This window comes from Cupressus sempervirens, chromosome 8, assembly GCF_028749045.1.
Source record: "Cupressus sempervirens isolate cs-2001-9-10 chromosome 8, ASM2874904v1, whole genome shotgun sequence".
Lineage (NCBI taxonomy): Eukaryota > Viridiplantae > Streptophyta > Pinopsida > Cupressales > Cupressaceae > Cupressus > Cupressus sempervirens.
Window position 1 is genome coordinate 380316430 of NC_143125.1, and position 25475 is coordinate 380341904.

At 35.3% G+C, this 25475-nt stretch overlaps 1 protein-coding gene across 2 annotated transcripts in view; it reads right to left on the reverse strand.

Moving 5' to 3' along the window:
* The window catches only part of YY1 (zinc finger (C2H2 type) family protein), a 145559-nt gene that overhangs the window by 84929 nt on the left and 35155 nt on the right, over positions 1–25475 (reverse strand). For both annotated transcript variants that reach the window (XM_089797813.1, XM_089797812.1), the window contains exons 3-4: positions 2622–2812; positions 1975–2064 (exon numbers count right to left, since the gene is read on the reverse strand). In XM_089797813.1, coding sequence (XP_089653939.1) covers positions 1975–2064; positions 2622–2812 — 281 coding nt within the window. The remainder of the gene's footprint in view (positions 1–1974; positions 2065–2621; positions 2813–25475) is intronic.

The following is a 25475-nucleotide window of genomic DNA, read 5'->3' on the forward strand; positions in this document are numbered from 1 at the left end:
CAGCGCTTAAGTACAACTCCAATGAGAATCCACACCACCGCAGCATTTAGGTTGGGACCTCACAGCCCTACACGCTCTGCAGAGGTTGACCTTGAGACCTCATCTCTAATACCAAGCAAGGCAACCACTATACCAAAAGTGTCAACTAATGGTGAATGGCGGCCACCGGCATTAAGAGTGAGGTTTCTATCCCACCAAAGTGCCAATGCATGGCAGCTTCCTCATGGACACATGGCTGCCAGATCACCGATGGGTTCCAGCCCCAGGTACACGCCCAGTGAGAATCCACACCACTGCAGCATTTAGGCTGGGGCATCATAGGAAACTCCCAAGCATTTGTAGTTCTATAGCTGCTCGTGGAAAGAATTATTAGCTCGCATACAAAAATATTAATATGATTAATAGAAGCATTGTACCAAGGAGGCTTAATTGAATCCCACTGCTCAGAAGTTTGGCATGTGAAAGTAGAAAACCACCCTACAGTAACTTCAGTAATGGTGGTAGGTTGGAAACTCTTCCAACATGAGTCTGAAAATCCTTTTATCGCTGTAAATAAAAAGAGGAAGCGGCTAGAACTATGAGAAACAATAGATTTAAGATTAACAAGCATCTTTTGATGCCCAGAGTCTAACTCCTTCAGCCTTAAAATCCCACTTATATCTGACAAACATTCTTCACATTACTTTGTGACTTGCTTAAGAGAAGCATTAAGAATTATATAGAAGATTTTTAATGCATGACAATTTATTTATTCAAGACAAAGATGTCCATATAGGATATTACACAGAGGGGTTTAAGTGTATTTCTCTAATGTGTAAACATTGTTTGGTGTATAAAAGATCTTAGTAACATTAATGGGACCATGTAGTCTATGTGATCAATGCAGCAGCCTGTAGATATTTTCAATTTATTATAGTGTTGGATCTTCTACCACAGACTTCGATCAAAAATTTGTCATTTTATCTAGCCCATGTTTATTCAAATAAGGCAGTTGGTTGTCCAATTTTAGGTTGTGTTCATATTTGATATGGATGTTGATATAAGATACACACTTCATGATATCATTTTGTCTCTATCTTGCTGTAGTTTCCCATTCTTCACTAAATATAGTCCACCTACCAATGTCACACCTAAAATGATGTGATACAGTCTTCAACTAGACAATGAATTATACAAGTGGTGCCCCTACAATCAAATAAAAATTAAAATTTAGTCACAAACTATGAAGTTTAAGCCTTTATAATAAAAACAAGCCCAGACATCCTTTAGTTGAATGTCAATTCATGCGTTAAGCTCAACAAACCTTTGAATACAAAGCACCATTTCAGAAAAGTATTAAATGGCCTTAAAAGGCCTAAATAAACTGTATCTAACCTCCACAGCACATAAAAGATGATCAAACAAGTGATTTAATCATACCTCACTGATACAGGTAGTACCTTAAAATCATATAAAACTTTGTCCGAAGCCATGTAGTTTATGCTTTTACAAGCATAATTACCGTGAACACGATTCCATTAAGGTCAACTAGCCTTTGAATACAAAGCACCATTTCAAAAGATGATATATGGCTTTAAAAGGCCTAAATAAATTGTATCTCACCTCAGCTACCCAGAACAGATGCGTTATCGAGTGCCTTAATGGATGGCACATTTCAAATTATTATATTACAGTGCATGTCCTAATGTTAGTGCTCACAATTAATGTCAGTGGTTGACCATTAGATGCTAGCAAGTTAAAATGTTGTCACATAACTTGTATCTATAGTTACAATTTCTGCAATATAATAGTTGACTCAGAATCCAAATAATAAACTGAATTTACAAACACTGTGTGTTACCCATATCTACAGCCAAAAAATTGAAAGAAATGAAAGCATGGAATATTGCAACTAATGACACAACACACTCGCCAAAAAATCATTTAGCTGATCCTTTTCAGGTATAATTATATTGGGTTGAGAAAGAATATTACCTTACCACAACCTTCATGAGGACATATAAAATGTTTTTCTCCAGTGTGAATAAGAAAGTGTCTCTTCAGCTTAGAACTATCCAGAAATTTCTGCAAGCCCAGACTTTCAAATGATAAATAAATCATGCTGGAATTAGAAAACAAAAAAACTATTTATTGCATTCAATTGTTTATAGCGATCTGTCTTTCACAGAACAAACTCCCAAATATTCCTGTCTTGTTTCACACTTCAGTTTCAATCATCCAAGAATTACTTGTAAGACATATTTGAAGTCAAAACTGAACAATAGCTGGCATAGAAATGATCAGCATGTTAAATAATATTTCTGGTAGAGAGTAAAAACCAAAAGTGAAAGGATGCCAGTAATAATTGATTAAAATAAGTCTTCCACACAAGTACAAAAGCCATGTTTATTGATACCAGTGGAAGACACTAACACTTATAGAGGACACACCTTAAGATGTTGCAGCCCTAGAAAGATGTCTATGAAAAATGTATAGTTACCCCCAGGATCTATTAGAGTAAGAGGGTTAATAGCTGGCTATGCTGCTCTCTACTTAATTTTTTATTTGTCTGGCCGTATTCATGTAATGAATACACACGTCCATTCAAAATTATCTATCAAATGTGATAAACAAGTGGTTACCTTGCCACATCCATCATAATGACAAACATGTTGTTTCTCGCCATGTACATGGGAATGTTTCCGTAAAGCTCCTCCCTCTGGAAAAGTCTTCCCACAGCCTTCATAACTGCAAAGGAAAATTCTCGGAGTAACTGGTTCAGGCTCTGGTTCTTTCTCCTGATGTTTCTCCTTTAGTGTCCTCAAGGTATCCTCTAGAAAAGCAAATGCCAAGATATCAAATCAAATATATTCAATATAAATTACATAAAATTGAGATTACATGCTAAGAGATTTTATTTTGAGAGCAAAATGACTGCAGAATGGGTCTCTATCGCAGCTTTCTAGCAGATACCCATGTCTAAAAGTTTTTCCAGAAATGCAGATATGAGTTTCTTTGAAGCTTAATTCAATCTTGAGATGGGGCATTAAAACTGAAAAATGAAAGAATCAAATAAGCCCCTGCAATCAGGAACAATTTGATGTATTGTACTAGAGTATAATCAACAGCATCACTGTATCAGAGCATTGTAACACAAAAGCAGTGGCCAAAGAGACAGCAAATGAGATGGGTAATATTTAAGGAAACTGAGCACAAATATTAAAAGATTGGTCCAGAGAACCTCCCTTCATTGATCAGAGGTACAAAGGAGGGTAGCATGCCCCTTGACATAAAGAGGATTCCAAGCCACTTAGGAGAGAGTATGCAGCACAATCTTCACAGTAAGAAAAAAGAGCATGCCCATGAAGGGGAAAAATATGAAGAGAAATCTGAGAATCGAGAACAGGCATGCACACAATGAGGAGGAAGAAAGAGATGATCAATTATAGAAAAATACCGTGTAACAAATACTACTGGTCCAATTTGGAAGGAGGTCCAAAAGAACTATTGGAAACATCTAAACCACTACCTTCAGAGTCACTCACGCAACTCCATTATTTTGTTTCTGTTAATAGGAGAACGCATCTAGATCACTTTCTTCTAAAGTTACTCACACAACACCATCATTTATGTTTCTGTTGATGTGTCACTTTGCACATCAACTGTTAACAAAAAAAAGTTATTTTCCATTTAGAAACCTTTACCAACACATGGGTTGCCAAACACTCTAAAAAAGTTATTTGTAAAAGAAATAAAAAATACAACATTATAACAAAATTGCCAAATCACTCTATTTGAACAAATATATTTTTATAAAAAAGGCACCTACTAAACTTGTTACCATGACCAGTTACATTAGTACAACACCCCTTCCAGGTCCACGGGAAAAGCTTTTGACCTAGAGCTAGGAACCAGTGAGGTCACAAATGGGAGACCTCATTCCCATTTACCATTGCTGAGGCCTAAACCTGTAAGCACATTGGATCAGCAAAGGCACAAGCCTGCAAGCACAATAGGCCAGCAGGGATTTGAACCTGGGCAGGAACAACAATAACAACACCACTTGGTTAACCAACACACAAGTGGCGAACCCCTGCTGAACTAATAAATTACACGGTAGTTTTTGGAGAGTTGAAAAGGGGACAAAGAGCAAGAAAGAGATTTCAACCAAGCTTATTTAAAACACTGGATTTCATTCTTGGATTCCACACAACCACCATACCCAGATATGTTAAAAAATATGCAAATTCATATGATATTGAGATCAATCTCATTAAACAGCTAATGCTCAAATAGTAGCAAACAATCTCAATATCACTGTAATGCTATTTTTATAGACATGCAAACCTACTATTTCAGAAGACAACACCACGCATAATGAATTAATACCCATGAAACCAATCAACATAGCAAAGCACATGTTTTGACATCTAAGCATCCATCATGAGATCCAAAACACAAACTCCTGTGAAAATCTCACATTTCTTCTATTAATCTAATCACAAAATAAAATAGTCATGTTATTCACTAATTTGGAAGCAAAAACAGGTCAGTGACTGGCCAAAAACCTTGGTAGTAAATTACTAAATTGCAGGCAAATTTTCAGCAAGTTATTTGCTCTAAGCACAAATGACATGCCCAATGGCACATAATGACAGTTCATAGCAGAAAATATAGCAACCCACTTACTTCCTTTCTTAAGAGCTAGAGCTTACAGTGTGTAATGTTTTTGCATTCTTCCCTTTCTGCTAGGATTTCAATTTTCCAATAGAGATAAGGATCAAAAACTAATTAAAGTAGTAGCAAGGGCGTTACAATTTTTCGATTTTGGAGTTGTATTTGAACTTATTATTTAACAGTTTGAGTACTCAAAACTGAATAGTCTAGTGATATCGCATTTTAGCATCTGTAGTATGTATGTACTTAATCTCAGTTTCTGATTTCAAGTTAAGTTACCAATGTTGGTTCTCATGCTGATGTGGGTGTGGGGTGCTGATGCACAGATGTGCGGATTTTTTAGGGGGGATTTTGGATGTGTTTGGGTGCGTCCATACATAAATACACACACACACACACACTATAATTTATGTATTAAAAGAAATACAAGAAATATACAAAAATAAACCATTCATTGAATCATTATCATAATCAAATTGAAATAACAGTAATGTCTAATTAGTAAATTACTCAAGTTCAAGATTCCAATGAAATTCGACTTACAAAATCAAAACATAGTTCATGCTTCAATGTTGATCAATCAAGAGTCAAGGCTCAAGATTCACAAATCAAATTCAGTCAATTAAAAACATAAGGATTCTCAAAAAAATCCACATTCTCATAATCTCCTTCTGTTGCAACACTTGCAAGTTCATTTGAACCAAACATGGTTCCAATTGTGCTAGATGCACGTGCTATGATATTATCAACATCATCATCTGTCGTTACAGTAAGATCCTGAAGTCTTGCATCCAAGTTTGCACATTCAAGGGCTACATCCCAAAGCTTGGCTGACCCTTTCTTGTATCCATCCTCCTTACGTGACAAAAGACGCAAGTTGGTATGTATTTAAACGAAGTCTTCAACTTTCTTTGAGCCCAACCGATTGCGCTTCACTGAATGGATATAGGAGTATGTACTCCAATTCCATTCAGCAGAAGAAGAACTTGCAACTTGGATAGTGTTCATGAAATTAAACATACAAACAAAAAGCAAATTAGAGAATGTTAAACACTATAGTGTAGAATACAATTGCTAAATAAATGAAAACTCACTTGTGAGAGGACCTTGATTGCAAGAGATTGTAGATGCTTGAATGGCTGATCATCCATGTCATTTTGGTCTTCTATTGCATATGGAGTAAGTTTTGATCCTAAAGCAAATAAGCCAAATTCTAGCCTCACCTTTTTGTGCATTTCATCATCTGAGAAGAGTCTTGCAAATGCAGTATAGCACCCAGTAGCAACTTCTTCATCCTCATATGGTGCAATTCTATCCAACATAGCAAGTATTTCCTAGCTATAGTACCTTGGAGATAAGGCATATGCAAGGAGGTGCAATGGGGTAGTCATTTTCTCCCAACAATGATGAATGATTTCCTCCACCTTTTTGCACAAGGCTTCACATTTTGTGGGGTTAGTTTCATGTGCTTGTATGGAAAGCTTTACCTTTTCTACAATGGTGTCCATGCCATCATACACATCTCCCAAGCAAGGTGCATTTGAATGGGCAAAGCGTAGCATAGTCATGATAGGCTTGGTGAAATCCAATACAAATTGCACACGAGCCCACTAATGCTCATCCAAAATCATACCCCAGACCTTCAAGGCTCTCTATGAATTTGAAGCCTTCCATACAGCCCATTGTTTACAAATAACCATTTGGCCCAATGTTGATCGCACCTTGAGGAGTCGTTTCAGAACAACAATCTAAGATGTAAATTTAGTCTTAGCAACCTAAGCAAGTTGACAATATGACATCAAATATATAACGAAGCTATAAACAAGAAATAATTTGTTAATTGAACATGAATATAAAACTTATTCTAAATAAATAAATAAATGAAACTAAGTAATTACAATTTTAAATTTACCTTCAACAACTCCAACTTGGAGAATGATCTGAATATAGATTGTGACATGTAGTGGTTTGTTGCAAACATTTGTATCTCCTTTCCCTCTTGGTATATTTGCTTCACCCAATCTATTTATTTGCCGATTTGTTGCATGACCAAGTTGAGAGAGTTTACCGTGCATGGTGTCCAAAACATTTGGTTGTATCGAGACTCAACCAACGCACCTGCACCCCTACAATTCATAGCATTATCTGTGACCACCTGGAACACATTCTCACTACCCATCATCTCTATTGTCTCAATGAGAACTCTAGAAATGAATTTTGAATCCTTAACTTGTCCTTCACAATCAATAGCCTTCAAAAGCATTGCCCCTTTGGGGGCCATTGCAATCAAATTTATCGATGTTTGGTTTCTTGCATCTTTCCATCCATCAAACACAATAGTTATGCCAAAAGTTTTCCAAGATGCCCTGATTGGTTGAAGAGCTTTGTCTATAGAAATCTTTTATTTTTGCAAAAAAGCAGTATGCACCTTTTCAAACCCGGGGCTAATGTAATCAGTTGGTGCTCTAAGCATGGCTGCAACCATTTCCTTCCAATATGGTGATCTTACCAAATTGAAAGGAAAACCATTGACATAAAGGCAATGTGCAATTGCTTCATCAGCAATCTCTCTTGCCTCAATTTTGAATGCTTGATCCTATGGATCTCTTTTTCTAGTAATAACTTTTACTTCTTCATCTTCCTTTCCCACTTCCAAGAATATGGATGTTTGGAGGATGCAACATGATCGGTGGGCACATTCACTTTGCTCTTTGTAGATGAAGGTGTGTTCAAACTTGTTTTTTATTTGGTCACTAAACGATTAGCAACCTCTTGTCCTTTTATAAATCCAACTAACTGTGCATCGCTCAACCTTTTCCATCTTTGCTTCCCTTGCACAATGTTATTCCTTTACCAATAAAGCCCATAAAATGAGCCTTGACCTAAGAATATGAGTTGTTGAATGGTTTACTATGACATACATTGCATTTCCAAATGTATGACCCCCCTCTTGAAACTTGTGATAATCTTGTGGTGTTTCTCCATAATGGAGATGCCACATCAATATTGAAGTTATCACTTCGTTCAGCTTGCCCAGCTTGCCCTGCTACTGAACTTTGACTACTAGTAGTGGTCATTCTTGCACAATAGAAACTATGAATCTAATAAGAAAATAGAAAAAATTAACTTAGAAATGTTTAAGAAAACTATGAACATGAAAAATTCGAGTGCAAATATACAATACTAAAATACTAAAAAAAGATGGCTAAACTTGTTCCTTCATTTTTTTTAAAAACAAATACGAGAAATCTTGAAAAATATCTTCCAAAACTTGAAAAATTCATGAACATCTAAAACAATTCACTAAAAAAGCTCATGAAATGGATCAAATGCTTACCTTAGATGCTTAATTGTCCTTTGTGGAAGCTCAATAGACACCCCACGAATGATCCTCGTCAAAACTAATGACCTTGCTTTCAAACTGCCACAACGGAGATCGAATGAGAAGAGAGTCCAGATACAAACAAAATGGGAAGAATGGGCAATGAATGGCCTCTTTTAGGGTCGTTTTGGGGTTGTCAGGCAAATAGGAGAAAAAATATAATTAAAAAAACCTATTAAACACATGTTTTAATAAGTCAATTAAGTGACTGGGCACTCAAAATGGTTGGATGCTCACAAGATGTGCCTAGATGCTCAACGGATTCTCTTTGGATGCTCTCCCAAGCATCACACACACATCCATAAGAGGGAAGCAAGATTCTTGGCAGCATCCACAACGCATCCTAACGCCTCCGAGCATCAGAACGCATTCGCACCTACATCTGCCCTATTTCCAGACGCATCGATAACATAGATTTCAAGTACGGTATGAAGGGTTTATGTTTATTATTTCACCTTTCACTTCATGTGTTTTGATTTTCAGATGATTCAAATTTTCAATTTTGAATGTTTCAAACTTGCATATATTGTATTTTCCAAAATCCTCAGAGAAAATTGCAGACAACTTGTTTCCTCTAATTGTGTTTCCAAAAATCCACATAAGAGAGAAAAAGTGGTAAGCTTTAGTCTTATCAATTGAAAATTTTGATTAATGGATGCATAATTTATCATGTAAAGACTGAACAGCAAATGCATAACACTGTCAAAAAGAGAGGAGCAAATTTTAGTCTGATATGGCAAAACTGGGAGTAGAGATGTTGAAGGGGCATTAAGAGGCTACCGAACCAGATTCAATTATTATTATTAATGGTAAACCTATTCTGCAATGGTATCGATCCATTGAGAGATGAACACCAAGATTGGTCAAGTATAAAGACAACTATTCAATCCGCGATTACTGTTAAGATATCGAGAACCAGAATAGCATACAACTTGATATAACTGAGACACAAAACACACGTAACAAAAAACACAAGTCCTTGTCCTGGGAAAACCCTCCTACTTGAGGGGAAAAAACCTAGCCACACCAAAAGATGATTCCTTTATTTAGATCTCAAAACAAATACAAAGTTCTTCCTTGCTTATAATTGATATCTACTCACAGTCAATCAAAAGAAACCTCATGGCAACCCAGATTGATATGAGTGGGAAATGACCATACAGAGATCATGCATATACTTTGCAATACACCCACTAATATGAAAGTCTATAATACATATATCAAGCAGGATGAGAGGACACCTTAATCACTGCAAATGGTCAGAACATAAAAGAAGATCAACATGCAACTGAGAATGCAAAGACACAAAAATGGGAGCCAATGACACTGTTCAAGACACCAAGCACAACCAAAATGCCATCTCACTATACAGAAATTTTCAAATTGTCGAAAGAGAGATGTTGCATACACAAATAATGTCTTTCCCAGAAAATTACAATAAACATAACGGCCCACCATGAATATCATCTCGATCGCATATAATAGAAAACAAAACTGCCCAAGACTTAAGAGTCACTTGAGCTCATCAAATGACAGCAGTTATCAAATACACTTAGTGTTAAGTATATAACCAGATATACATACAGGTCTGAAAGTGCAGACCACACTTGACTCATCCTATATACTACGTATGACATTATATGTATCCTTCCTCTCATGAGATGGCAACTTCATAGAAGGTTATGTGTTATTATTAAAACTAATTTAATCACTATGTTAGTTAACATTTAATGATAACCAATCATATAAATTATCGATTTATGGAAGAGGCATATGGGCTGACTTAGTCAAGAGACATGCCCATTCAAGTGCCATGTCCTTTAGTCGGGTATATAGGAAGGTTAGTATTGCAGTTTGAAGAACACACAATTACAATTAAGTTTTCTTTTTTTTCTTTTTTTTTATTAGACTACAGAAATCGGATGCAGCACGGCCCCCCCTATAAACTACAGTGCGCCGGGTAAACTTTTTAACGTGACCGGTAGCGCTGGCGCGACATGCCCACCGGTACCACGAAATTAAGTCTACTTATTCAAGCAATATCATCCTACCGATTTATTGCAAAAACATATAACATTCTGATCAGAAGTAAAGGTGACAACTTCTTCAATATTCAGATTATTGAGAAGACCATTCTCAGTAACCAAAGATAGAATCAAAGTCTGATTCAAAGAATACAGAATTTGCAGAATCAATTTACATGGTATCAAAGCTCTGGTAGTTGAGCCTAGGCTCTGCAAAATTCAGTTATCAAACTTCATATATATCTAGCAACATTCCCTATTTTCAAATGGCATACACAATCAAACCCGAGGACAGGGTTGATGGGAAAGAACACTTGGAGACCTGGAAATTCAAAATTATAATGATTCTTGAAGAGAATAATGTCAGACAATTTGTTGATAAAGCATCCAAACAACCACTAGTTAAACATCATAAATCCATCTCGAGCAAAGGAAATAGGAAAGCAATTCAAATCATATTAGATGGAGTAAAAAATGTTATCGTACCCATGCTTACAAAACATCAAACTGCATTTCATATGATGAATGCATTATGAAATGCATATGAAGTCAACAATGCAACTAGGGTTCTAGCACTAAAAAGGAAACTAAATCACATTCAAATATAGAAAGGAGAATCAATGAATTCTTAGTTCCTAACAGTTGTCAGCATTAGAGATGAACTATCCAATATAGGAACCATTATTAGTGATACAAAATTAACATTAATGGCTATAGATGGATTACCAAATTCATGGGAAACTTTTGCACAAGGAATAAGTGCCAGAGATAATCTTCTAACTTCAACAAGCTTAAGAACGATTGTCTTCAAGAGGAAGCCAAAAAGCTAAAGAAAGGAGGGAAACTAAAAACAGAAGATGAAAAACTTCATGTTCTTAATGCAAACTCATATAAGGGCAAAAAGAAGCATTTCAAAAAGAAAAAGGGAAATCAAAAGAATGGGAAACCCAAGAAAGATTTATCTAAAATAAAGTGTTTCAAATGTGAAAAATTTGGACACAGATCTAATTGTCCTGAAAATTCTAAACAAGTAGCAAACTATACAAATGTTATTAGGGAAGAAGATACCTATGATCCTAAGAACTGTGTTTTGTACTCCTCACTATCAAATGAAATTTCAAATAAAGCATGGGTAATTGATAGTGGGTCTTCTAGACATATAACGGCATACAAAGAAACACTAGACTCTCTACCAGAGAAGGTTAATGGTGAAGTTACCATTGGTGATAATTCAGCACACTCAGTTGAAGGAATTGGAAATTGTACCTTGAAACTAAAACCAGGAAATACTCTTCTTCTCAAAGGTGTACTCTATGTACGAGGAATTAAAAGAACTCTAATCTCAATTACAGCGCTTGAAGATGATGGGCATAATGTTGCATTCGTGGATGGCAAAGTATTAACTTGGGCAAAAAACTCCTCAATCAAGAAAGCGAAAATGATTGGTCAGAGAAAAGGATACTTGTATGAATTGAATACATAATCTAGTCGACCTATTCAAGCCTTAGTTCATGAAGCTTCAAATATAAATGAAATATGGCACAGAAGATTAGGGCATCTAAATTTCAAAACCTTATCAACTATGGACAAGATGGTTACTAGATTACCTAAACTAAATAAAGACCACTCAAGCATATGCGAAGGGTGTGCTCTAGGTAAGAACACCAGAAGTCCATTTCATGATAGCACTAGGAAAACAAATAATGTTTTTAATTTTATTCATTCAAATTTATGTGGGCCTATGTCTATTCCTTCTCTTGGAGGATTCTAGTATTATATTTTGTTCATAGATGACTTCTCTAGGAAAACATGGATTTACTTCTTAAACTGCAAAGAATCAGAAGAAATTCTAAAGAGATTTAATGAATTTAAAACATTAATTGAAAACCTTTCAGGACACAAAATTAAAACCCTTAGAACTAATAACGGAGGGGAATATACCTCAAACTTGTTTAAAAGGTTTTGTAAAGAATCAGGGATTAAGGGAGAGTACACCATTCCTCATAATCCAAAACAAAATAGGGTAGTAGAAAGAAAGAATAGAACAATTATATAAGCTATTAGAGCTATGATTTTTGATCAAAATCTAGAATATTACCTTTAGGCAGAAGCCTCTTGTATTGCTGTTTATATTCAAAACAGAAGCTTGCATTCTTACCTTAGAGATAAACCTCCTGAAGAAGTATTTACTAAGGTCAAACCTAATATTAGTCATCTTAGGATTTTTGGGTGTCCTATATATATCCATGTTCCAAAAGAAAAGATAACCAAGTTAGAACCCTCTAGAAGGAAAGGTATTTTTGTAGGGTATAGTGAAACATCTAAGGCATATATGATTTTCACACCTAGACAAGAAAAGTATTGAGCTTAGTAGGGATGTGATTTTTGAAGATCTTGCATTCAAAAGAACCCTGAGTTCTGAAGAATCTTCTCCTTTATCTAGTTCTGAAAAAAATAATGAATCTGGGTCCCAAAGGAAGAACTTGGAAGAAATTGAAAATGAAATTCAAAATATGAATCTTGAAGAAAATCAAAATTCAAAGAAAAGACCACTTTGAGCCATTAAAACAATTGAGGCAGCTCAAGACTTTGTTGCACCTTCTGGAACAGTCAAAGAAAGCAAAAGACCTAAAAGATTCTCTAAATATACAGTAAACATGAGTGATTTATCCAAAACAAAACCAACCAATCCTTTTGATGCTATTGAACATACAGCTTGGAAAGAAGTTATGACAAAAGAATACCAATCTATTATGAAAAACGATGTTTGGAAAATTGTTCTAAGACCTAAAGGAAAATCTATCGTTTCTTCCAAATGGATATTTAAAATAAAGTATGTTGCTGATGATAGCATTGAAAAGTATAAAGCTAGATTTGTAGCCAAAAGATTTTCTCAGAAGGAAGATATTGATTATGAAGAAACCTTTGCTCCTGTTGCCAGATATACCTCCGTAAGAGCAGTCTTAGCAATTACAACATCAAATGGATGTAAAAACAACATTCCTAAATGAAAAGATTATAGAAGTATATCAGGACCAACCCGAAGGATTTGAAACTCATGATCTTAACGCTTTTGTTTGCAAGCTCAAGAAAGCTCTATATGGGCTTAAACGGGCTCCCAAGGCCTAATATGAAAGAATTGATAAGTATCTCACTGGCTTAGGATTTTCCAAGAATGAAACCAATCCAGATTTATATTATAAAAGAGATAAAGATGATATGGTTATTCTGATACTGTATGTTGATGACTTACTAATAACAGGTGATGATCATCTCATAGATCAGTGCAAGAAAGATCTAACTAGAGAATTCAAGATGAAAGATTTGGGACTCCTTCATTACTTCCTAAGACTGGAAGTACGGCAAAATTCTGACAGTATCATACTTAATCAAAGGAAGTATACATCAGACATTTTGAAGAAATTTGGAATGTGGAATTGCAAGCCTATGCCTTCTCCAATAGACACTAATCTACATAAACTTAAGGAAGCAACAGCAGAATTGCCTTCAATAGATTCTACTCTCTATAGATAGATGATTGAATCCCTTATGTACTTAGTAAATACAAGACCGGATATTTGCTATGTTGTTAATGCCTTGAGCCAGTTTATGTGTGAGCCAAAGGAGATTCATCTAGTTGCAGTTAAGCACATTACGAGATACTTACAAGGCACTCTTAATTTTGGACTAAAATATGAGAAAGTTGATCTAGAGTTGCATGGATTCACTGATTTAGATTGGGGTGGAAGTGTCAAAGATAGGAAAAGTGCTTCAAAATGTTGTTTCAATTTATGATCAGCAATGATATCTTGGATATGCCAAAAGCAGTCTTCAGTAGCTCAAAGCTCCACAGAAGCCGAATACATTGCAACAGTGATGGCCTCTCCAGAAGCAGTCTGGCTAAGGAAGTTACTTGTGGGATTATTTGGGCAAGCCATGAATCCTACAATTATTCATTGTGATAATCAGAGTTCCATCAAGCTTTCAATGAATCCAGTTTTTCATGACAGGTCCAAGCATATTGAAATTCCTTACCATTATGTAAGAGATATGGTTGACAGGAATTCTGTAAAATTAGAATACATTTGTAATGCAAATCAGACAGTAAACATACTCACCAAACCCCTATCTAGAGTGAAGATAGAACACTTCAAGAGAAGACTTGGTATGGTTGAGTTGTAATCCATTTGTATTATTTAAATTATTAATAAAATAATTTTATTTTGTCAGGCTATTGACTGTTATGGGCTCCACCATTTGTATTAATTATTTAAGAGGTGACGATCTCTGAGATAATGAATAATGAACACTTGTATAAAAGACATTATAAGAGGTGACGATCTCTTAGATAATGTGTTAAACAATAGAGTTCTACTATAAGATCTAGATGAGTTTAAAGATCATATTGTGATGTAGACATTGCTATATTTATGAGTTACAATTTGGATAAAGGAAGAATTTTATTATTCTCAAGGTTTATCCTGTATTCTGGTAGATCTTAAACTCAGGATCTTGTTGTGATATAGAAATACAAGTTTCTATGAGTCACAACTTGGATAAATGAAGAAATTAAAGTACTCTCCAGGTTTATCCTGTATATTATCACTAGTAGTAGTGATTTGTCATATCACAAGTTTAGTAATATGACATTGTATCATGTGTTCTATGATACCACATACTAAGAAGATTCAGATAATTATAGAGTATTAATTCTTGCTTATTCATATGTATCGATGTTGCTAGATATGATATCTCTCTGTATGATTATCAGGTTAAGAGGGAGTGTTACAAGTCTGAAAGTGCAGACCACACTTGACCTTCTCATTCTATATACTATGTATGACATTATATGTATCCTTCCTCTCATGAGACAGCAACTTCATAGAAGGTTATGTGTTATTATTAAAACTAATTTAATCACTATGTGTTAGTTAGCATTTAACAATAACCAATCATGTAAATCGCCGATTTATGGAAGAGGCATATGGGCCGACTTAGGCAAGAGACATGCCCATTCAAGTGTCATGTCCTTTAGTCAGGTATATAGGAAAGTTAGTATTGCAGTTTGAATAACACACAATTACAATTTAGTATGCTTCTTCAAGCAATATCATCCTACCGATTTATTGCAAAAATATATAACATTCTGATCAGAAGTAAAGGTGACAACTTCAATATTCAGATTATTAAGAAGACCATTCTCAGCAACCAAAGACAGAATTAAAGTCTGATTCAAAGGATACAGAATTTGCAGAATCTTTACACTTAGCACTGATAAAATATAAACCAACATCTTCAATGAATGAACCGAGCACCTCTGTTAGACATTAACCATCAAAATAAAACTGCCAGCGGAGAAGATAATACACGTAGATGCCAACTGGAACCATTACAGTGCCATGCCAGATAAAAGTAACAGTGCCATGTCACCATTAATATTTAGTGAACAATGAACATTAGTCACCTGACATAAGGAAGAAGCACATTGAAATAACCTCCAACTCCCAATATGAAAAAGGAAACACTAATAACTGAAGATGTAGAAAATCAAGTTCCTACTGCATATATTTCTAGAGAGAGGCAAATGGAAGAGGAATAGAAACAGAGGATTAGATTTTGTCCCTGTACTAAAGAAAAAGAAGGATCTCTCTCACATTCAGTGTTTCAGGAGCAACAAGGACAATCACTTTGCTCGAGATTGCAAATTCAGATCTACACAACTTGTTACTTTGTGGAACTTGCCATGGTAGCATCTCAGAAGGATTCAAACTCTAAAGTTGGTTAAGAATAATTCTTATTCTAAAGTCAATATGGTTCTTCAAAGAGGAGGAATCAACATTCAAAGGGAGTCTAACATACCTATAGAGGCAACCTTAAATGAGAAGGTCAAGAGGTTAATGTTAGTATTTAGAGCTCAGAGGGATTCGTAGCATCAATGATTTCTAGAAATGTAATATAATGCATTTTTCTTTGAGATAAAAAAATTTGAGGTGTCAGCCCTTGTAATACATTTTTCTATGAGACAGAAAACTTTGAGGTCAAAGCCCTTGTAGCATTTTTCTCTGAGAAATAGAAATTTGAGGTATCAACCCTTGTAATGCATTCTTCTCTGCAAGAGAAGTTTGAGGTGAAAACCCTTATTCCACTCTGTGGAGGTAGCCATGGTGGATCCACCCTTTGGAAGCAGCCATGGTGGATATCATGAGTATCCATGACTTTGCACTTGTGTTTATTCACCCTCTAGGAGTAGCTGGTGAATGTCATGATGAGATGGCAATGTCACGTTGAGTGATTCCAAGATGGACACTTGTGCACTCGTTCTTTCCACCCTCTAGGAGTATGTAAGGTGGATGTCATGTGAGAGACTCCATGAATTAACACTTGTATTTACTCACCCTCTTGGAGTAGCCATGGTGAATATCACATTGAGTGACTATGTGATGAGCACTAGTGTTCATTTGCATTTCCATTCACAGGAGTAGCCATGATGGACCCACCCACTAGGAGTAGCCATGGCGGAGGTCACATGAGAGACTCCATGACTCAACACTTGTGTTGATTCACCCTCCAGGAGTAGCCATGGTGAACGTCATGATGAGATGACGACATCATGTTTAACGATTCTATGATGAACACTTGTGCTCATTTGCATTTCCATTCATGGGAGTAGCCATGATGGGTCCACTATCTAGGAGTAGCCAAGGTGGACATTATAACTCAAACATCTGAGAAGACGCCTCCTTAGCTAACAGGGAATGTTGAAGTCAGTGTCGAGTGAATAATGAACCAAAGACGTGTTAGTCCCTAATCTTGAATTAGCCAAAATATTTTCTATAATATAACATTCATTTATTTGAAGTCGCTGTGTTTTGCAAAAATATTCTTAAGATAGGTCATCATGGGAATTCAATCAAAATCCTTTATTGATAATATTCCAATGAGTCATTTGACATGTTTTCATGTTTTTCCTCCTTTTAACCCACTAAGCTCATCATGGATACCCGAATCTAGTTGGTTAATAGAGATTGAAATTTTTTAAGATAGCCCACAATTTGAAGGTTGGAGACTTGAGTTCGAGAATAATGGATACATTGATTATTTTGTACCACTATTGAGGTGTCTTTAATGATTCGCATGTTTATAATTTCTCAAATACCATCATTAACAGAAGCGTTAGTTATCCATATGCACCATTGGTGGGCTAGTAAAATTGTCAGAATCATTTTGGATACCGAAAGAAATATAATGGATGGGGAATGTTCGAATTCCATACAAATCAAAGTTTCAACTAAGACACAACTTACCCAAGGACAAATATTACATCGGCAATTAGTATATTTTAGCCAACTTTTAAAAGTCATTCATCAACTTGATGAGCGTATCTTTCCCATCGAAAGCTATATTGGATAGATGTACAAATTTTTGAAAACTCCGATTAAAGGTTCAAGATGAACACCAGTATGTTCTGATCGACATTGTGGCACTATTATTCGAAAACCCGATAACATGTTGAGTAGACAAGAAATCAATTAATTAAATTTTTAGGAACACCGAGAGACATTATGACATAATACCTTAATCTAAGTTGGCAATGATGATTTGATGAAGGTAGCGGAATTTAATGTCTGGGACATGGTTTGAATAAGTATCATGAAAGGCAAGGTGACATCAAGAATGTATCAACATCTTCCCAAAGATAGTCAAATTCTTCTACACAACCTCTGAGTAAGGTTAGTGGCACACATGGCACTTGGTAAATGGCACATTTCAACAACCTCCATAATGCTCGTCAAGTATGAGCAACCACCTAGCATTTGTTCCACAAGCTTTAAAAACAATTATTAATACTTCCAAAAGTGTCGATAAGTATAGTAATGCAGCAAGACAGTCTAGCCAACATCTCATGGCACAAAAAACGGCATCCCATGCTTAGGTGGCCATTTACTAAGGCATCGATTAGGTGAAGTAACATAAAGAAAATATTGGCATTTTCTAAAGTTGATGAAGTCTTTTAAAAGCATACTCGATAATTCGAAGGTGGTAACATATATGAAAGCTGAATGAAAACCCAATAGGTGGCGGGCAGCGTGTTCAAAATGTCTTCATCGCATCTGATAAGTATGGGTAGTGGCCAAAACGTTTGCTCCAAAGTTTTAGAAAAGTCAATAAACTTCCAAAAGTGTCGATGAATACAGTAATGCATCCGGATGACCCAGTCAGCATCTCAATAGCGCAAAGGTGGCAACATTTAAAGCTTGGGCAGCAGTCATTCCTTGACATATCCAGAGTTGATGACATGTGTGCCAAGTTGGCTTCACTTGGTTATTTTCAGCAAAGATCAAGCTTTTTGAGAAATCATCGAAGTTCCCAAAATGATGATTGGCATTAAAGCCGTGACGAGGAAATACACTCTGCCCTTCATGCTTGGCAAAGACAATGAGTTCTCAAAGTTCCTTAAAAAGCCAAATAAATATACGGTCTATGGAGAAACCATTGAGCACTCGGTTAAGGTGGTTAAACCTCTGACTTAACAGCGACTATCAAACAATGATTTCCAATAAAAAGAAATGGGCCTATCATTATTATCTTATCAATCATCAGCATTTCCTTCAAGTTCCACAACTTGCAAAAACTGCCAATAGATGTTTTCAAATGGTGATGGGGAGCATAAGATCAGAAGTTCGGAAGATTCCCAACCAAAGTTGTGAAACAGATTCAAAGTACTGATAAGATTCATTTTATTCTCAAAAGAATAAAAGTTGATCATTTCCCTTACCAAAAAGGCGTTCTTCACAAAGATTTGCACATAATGTGTTGCTCTGTGGTAAGTTCATGAGTATAGCTCTGTAACGAGCATGCGGGGCAAGGTGGGAATGAAGTTTGACTAGATCATGAACCAGGCCACCATTTTAAAGAGATATCCACGGCAAGCATTTAGCACATTCGTGTGTTCACTCCCTGTAGTTCATATTGACCTTTGTACATGAAGCAGTTAGCGTAGAAACATTAAAGATTGTGTTGTTGTGTAAAGCTTTCTGGGGAGATATTTTCATAACACAGTCCATTCCAGTGAAATGCTAGGGAATTGTTTAATGATTAATCCAAAGGACTCCGAAATACAGGAAAAAAATGCAGTTTGGAACTCAGAAATCATTCAGCATGTTGGATTTCTATAAAAACGAAGAAAAGTATATGAAGCTTGTTTTCTACAGAGCATCAACCAGTTGAGGAAGTTCTACACTTGCAGCAGACCTCCGAGAGAAGAAAAATGCAAATACGAGAAGATTCCAAAGCTCATCAGAATAGTCTTACAAGATAAAGTCACTCAGATTCTAAAGATACTGATTTCCAAATTTGTTCATCATGAAGTTCAGTTATCAAGGATATGACTATGCTCCCATGATACAAACCACCCTAGCGTATATTTCTGATACCAAGTTGGGTAATGTTGATCTTGAAGAATTCTGGAAGTCAGTGACAGAAGAGAATGCATCTACACTTGCTTACAGAACAGTTGAAAGTGGGTTAGCACATGCAGTTGATTTTACAATAGTTGTGCAATGTCCAGATCTGATAATTGAAGGGGTAAAGGGCTACAACCCAGATGCAAGGGAAATCTAAACACGTGACAACTGCTTGGTAGCCAAAACTGATGGAATTTCAATAGCAATGGTTCTCAGGTTACCATACAAAGAGCAGTACACAAAAATCAACAAGCAAAGGGCGCTGGAATATTTCAGCCAGAACCAGAGCAAGTGTTTGAAATTTTGAATAACTCGGCAAAGAAATGGTTATTGGTGTCGAGGGGTGGAAAATCTCAACTTCCAAAAAAGATTCATCGCTCCCTCTTCATCGATGAAATTTCAAATTTGATAATCTTGCTTCATCGGGTCATGGGTAGTAAGGAAACTTCAGAATTCAAGATTTGGATGTATCTCTTCATTATTGTTGTCTTAGTTGGAAAGCGGTTTATCGAATGGGAAAAAATCATCAGAGATAGTCTACAGGATCAGCTAGTTCACCTTGAGATCAACCAGTACTTTCACATGTCACCATATTTGGTGCATGCTATAGCAAGCATAAGGTCATGGCCAGGTCTTAGCTCTAGAGGAGCGCTTAATTGAAACACCCAGATATATGATTACTACCCTCAACTTGAATTACACGAAAGCCACATGCATTTGAGGAGGGTCAATGATGCATTTACTATGCTGACAGTAAGGAGGCTTCAAGGCAATCTAGCATAAAGAATATCAACAGAAGCCGCAACATTGATCAAAAAGTAAGGCAGCTTCTTCATTCAATTTCCAAGATTCACCTATTTACAAATAGGTGGATTTGCTGGGTATCCATTAAAATTACCAAGATATGTAGATGACAAACTAGTATAGATTGAAGTTTGTTAGCAAATCAATGAAGTGAACAAAAGGTGCTCAACCAGAAAGAAGACAAGCATTCCCTTTCCTATCACTCTTGGCCACTATTGTTGCAAAATGGTTTCTGATGCATCGAACATTGAGTCCAAAATAAGACAGATCAATCTTTTTGGGTACAAGATGTGATTCCCCTTTGATAGTAACAGATATGTGAGAAATTAGTTAAAGCTCGGCCCCCATTACTTAAATTTCCCTAATATTGTAGATTTCTCAGAAGAATGCCATGATGATTATGAAGTAATAAAGCAAGAATGGTCAACATTTACAGTGCATCAGATTTATGATTTCAAAATGGATTGGACTGTAGAAGGCCTTAAAGAAGACGGATCTGCTTTAGTAAATCCCCTCTGATGGAACCCAAAATTTTAGAATCAATTTGTGCGCATTGTCTGATTATTTTCTAAATTGTGAGACAAATTATTCAGATTTGGATTCTTTTCATTTCAGTAGTATATACGGGTATGATCCTAGAATCAAGTACAAACAACAAATGCCAATATAGAAGCTTGATCCTGTTGCTGGTTGTTTTATTGAGATTAGGATAGAGCAACAAAGGTTTTATTATGCAGGGTTGTGTATTCATATATGATCCATCCAGATCAGATGAAACTAACAACAGCAATTCCTGATTTTGCAAGAAGAGTTCCAGCACAAAGCATATGCTACAAATGCAAATCTAATCCTTGGATTGTTGTCAAAGCAATTGCTACAAGGACAAATGGTGATCAGTTTTTTAAAAAGAGAAAGAGGTTACAGGAATGAGGATATGATCCATTCAAAATACAGGTGAAACATCAAATATGTATATCATGAAATCCGTTGAATATGCTGTCAAACATGTACCGAACAAGCATAAATATCATAAGTTAGAAGGCAATGATTCTGCAGTGATGAAGTCAAGCACTAAGAAGGAATGTATTGTGTAAATGAATGGTATCTATTAAGTAATAACAATACTGAAATCTTGTGTTGCTGCACAATAGTAATTGCAAGGACAATTAAACTATGCCTTTCAGAACAGACAAGGATTATGAAGTGGTTGCAACTAATCGTATAACATCTTCTGCAACAGCAAATAGCCAATTTAGAGCAGGTCACATATTCCTCTGAGAGGCAACAGTAGCAAGACGTACAGGGACGGCAGAGTTATATTCATTTCAGAAGTGAATAGCAAGGAGTTTTGTATCAATCACCATCAATCATTAAGGAACTTTAATTTATATTTAACATCTGATGTCTTGTTGGATTTATTGCAGGTCTGGAGACAACATACGGGATGGTGAAAATGACGAAGAGTTACCACAAGTGTCCCAGGATTAACGATCGACGATGTCATCAGGATGATATCAAATGTTGGGAGCGGGCAGTAGATGTAAGCAGCAGTCATTTTGAAATGGATCATTCTGAAGTGAAGTTGCAACGTTGATGTTGGAGGCACCTCCAGAAATTCGTCTTTTGATTGTGTGCAGAAGTAGAAATCCGTATATGAAAGAGCAGAGGCACTTGGTATTAGGCAAGTAATTGATTATTTCAGGGTCGAAATGTTGCTACATTCACAAATTTGTGGTACCTCGTGAAGATCCTTGTCGGCCTGCAAGACAGAGATTTATATATCTATAAATTCCTCCGGAGGTTCAAAGTTTTATTAAATATTTTTTCATTTTGGGCAGATTCGTGCAAAGAAATCATGAGCGCTCTAGAATGGAAGCTGTGGTATTCATGCGATGAAGAATACACCGCCAGTTATTTTGTAACAAAATCCAAATTATATTAAAGTCATACTAATGGTTAGTTATTAGTTTTGAAAAGGTGTGACCCTTTGGAAGATACCCAATGAGTTTTTCATCCTCTATAAATATGTGATGAAAAATCAAATATGACACCATTGATTCATTCAAAAACAATTCTCTGCATTCCTAAGACATACAAGTTATTATAATTCCTTTGCTACAAGAGATCGAATTTGAACTAAGCTCCTAGATGTTGAAATATTGAGCATACATTGCAATATTCTGTGAGATTTAATTGTGTTGAGCGGAGCATCTACATTGGAGTGTCCTCAAACACGAATTTCTCCACAGTATAATCAGTAAGAACTTTATTTGTTTTAGAGTACAAATATTATATAGTTTGTCCTTTATGATTTATTTGTTTTCTATTAATAATTTATTATTGGGATAAGTGGATTAAATTATTTTTTGCTGCTTAAACCTGATAAATACAAATGTTGTGGAATATTATAATGGTTAAAACATTATAGACTGGTTTTAATATGCACAAAATGAAATAATTTGACGTATCCCAACAATTGAATTGTTCATAGATTTAATATCATAATATTCTAAAGTTGTATGTGAAAACTTATAATATCGACTCTATCACCCATTTGAATCTCAACACTGATCTTTAAATTGCTCATTGTTCTCTATCTGTTTGCTGGCAATATTTTGATCTTTTCATGTTAAGGGTTTAATATCTATTTGTTCTAGTAATTCATTTTTAATTGTATTTCGGCACTCACAACTCTATTAAAGTAATCAAATTTGAAGAATAATATTCACCAGTCGCAATCCAAAAGCCTTCCTTAAAATCTTGCCACTTGAGGAAATTGTCTTTGCATTATATCTATTCACTATAAAACATCTTGGATCCATGTTTTGTTGTCCAGGATCAAGTGTACAGGCATTGGTTTTGCGGAGCCAAAAGCGCAGAAGATCTAAATTGAATTGATTGATCCTGTCAAGTTGGCCAAAACCAATTAGACGTCCCAACATCAAGCAGGCAAGGTTCATAGGTTTCTAATTAACGATTTTGATAACCAACAAATTGGCGACTCTGTTGGGGACTTTACAAGTAAGCTTTGCATACTTACTCCATCATACTAGTATAGTGACTCATTTAAAACACGATTTTGTGGTAAGTTTCAAGTTTTGTTTTTCTAATAATTGCCCAAGATCGTGATTACGTTATTAAGTTTATTTTCAGTATTTACCATTTGCTGTTATATAGGTTTCAGATTTTATAACTCAGTTTTTTACCGGCATTTAAGCATAAAATACATAAGATTCTTCCTGAAAGTTGAAAATTTTGACTGTGTCCAAATTTCTGAATCTGAAATTTTTATAATCCACATAAAACTTTGAAACCAACTAAATTTTAAAAATTTATTGATATTTTCAGAAAGAAACATTCTTCAAGTTCAAGTTATTATTGGCATTAACTTTTTTGGGTAAACACCTAGACATTTATTTCTTTCATTTTTTAAAAAGAAAGTGGCGACTCTATTGTGTTTCATTAATATATTTTATTGAAGAGTATTTGTTTGTTTGTGTTTTGTTGTCCAGGATCAAGTGTACAGGCATTGGTTTTGCGGAGCCAAAAGCGCAGAAGATCTAAATTGAATTGATTGATCCTGTCAAGTTGGCCAAAACCAATTAGACGTCCCAACATCAAGCGGGCAAGGCTCATAGGTTTCTATTTAACGATTTTGATAACCAACAAATTGGCGACTCTGTTGGGGACTTTACAAGTAAGCTTTGCATACTTACTCCATCATACTAGTATAGTGACTCATTTAAAACACGATTTTGTGGTAAGTTTCAAGTTTTGTTTTTCTAATCATTGCCCAAGATCGTGATTATGTTATTAAGTTTATTTTCAGTATTTACCATTTGCTGTTATATAGGTTTCAAATTTTATAACTCAGTTTTTTACCAGCATTTAAGCATAAAATACATAAGATTCTTCCTGAAAGTTGAAAATTTTGACTGTGTCCAAATTTCTACATCTGAAATTTTTATAATCCACATAAAACTTTGAAAGCAACTAAATTTTAAAAATTTATTGATATTTTCAGAAAGAAACACTCTTCAAGTTCAAGTTATTATTGGCATTAACTTTGTTGGGTAAACACCTAGACACTTATTTCTTTCTTTTTTTAAAAAGAAAGTGGCAACTCTATTGTGTTTCATTAATATATTTTATTGAAGAGTATTTGTTTGCTTTTGAGCTGTATGTGGGGAAGAAGATCAGTGAATCCTCGACCTAAAAGGCTTGAGCAACTAACTTTTGAGAAAAAAACTAAGAAATAACAAAAGTAAAAATCAAAAGTCAAAAATGCTTTATACAGGACACAGAAATTTTCAAGAAAGGAAGAACAAACAAACTGAGATATGTGAATCAAGTCATAATAGTCCTGAAAAGGATGAAAAAAACTATAATCCATTTTTTCACATTCCTAGTGTAGATGAAGAGCCGAATTGTGAGATAACTCGTGTTGAGGGTGATGAAGAGCATGAACAGATAATGCAATGGGATATGATTATAAAGAAAATGGTTAAAACTACAAATGGTAACAATGCAATATTAGCAAGAACATTAAAAATGCAGAAAGATTATATCCTTGAAAAAATAGGGATATCAAAGGATCTTACTACCTCCTACTTAGAAAAGCTTGTAATGAAGATAAACCAAATAGATGGAGGGAAGAAAGGTCTAATCAAATGCAAAATGATGTAAGTACAATCCAGCTCATAGGAAGAATCTGGAATCACAATTTGCCACTAGCCATGTTAATCAATTATATGAGAACAAAAAGGATAAGAATCAAAATAACAATTTTAATAGGCATTTCAACAATAACCAACGGGCTTGGAATGTTGGACAACATACCAGAGGAGTTCCGAAAAATAGTGGAAACATTAGACAACCTTATGGTATGAATCAAAATAATAACAATCAAAACACCCAAGGTTATATGGTACAAAATCAAGGCATTAGGAATCAAGCAATAAGACAGCCAATGATGACTGAAAGATATAGACAGCTTTATTTCAAAGGGATTAGAGGATATCCGAATCCAATATCAAATGAATTAAGGAATGCTATTCCAAAAATTTCAAGAAATGGGACAGAAACTGCTGAGCGACATGTGATTAATTTGAAAAATGTGATTGAAGATTTTGAAGAGGATCATGA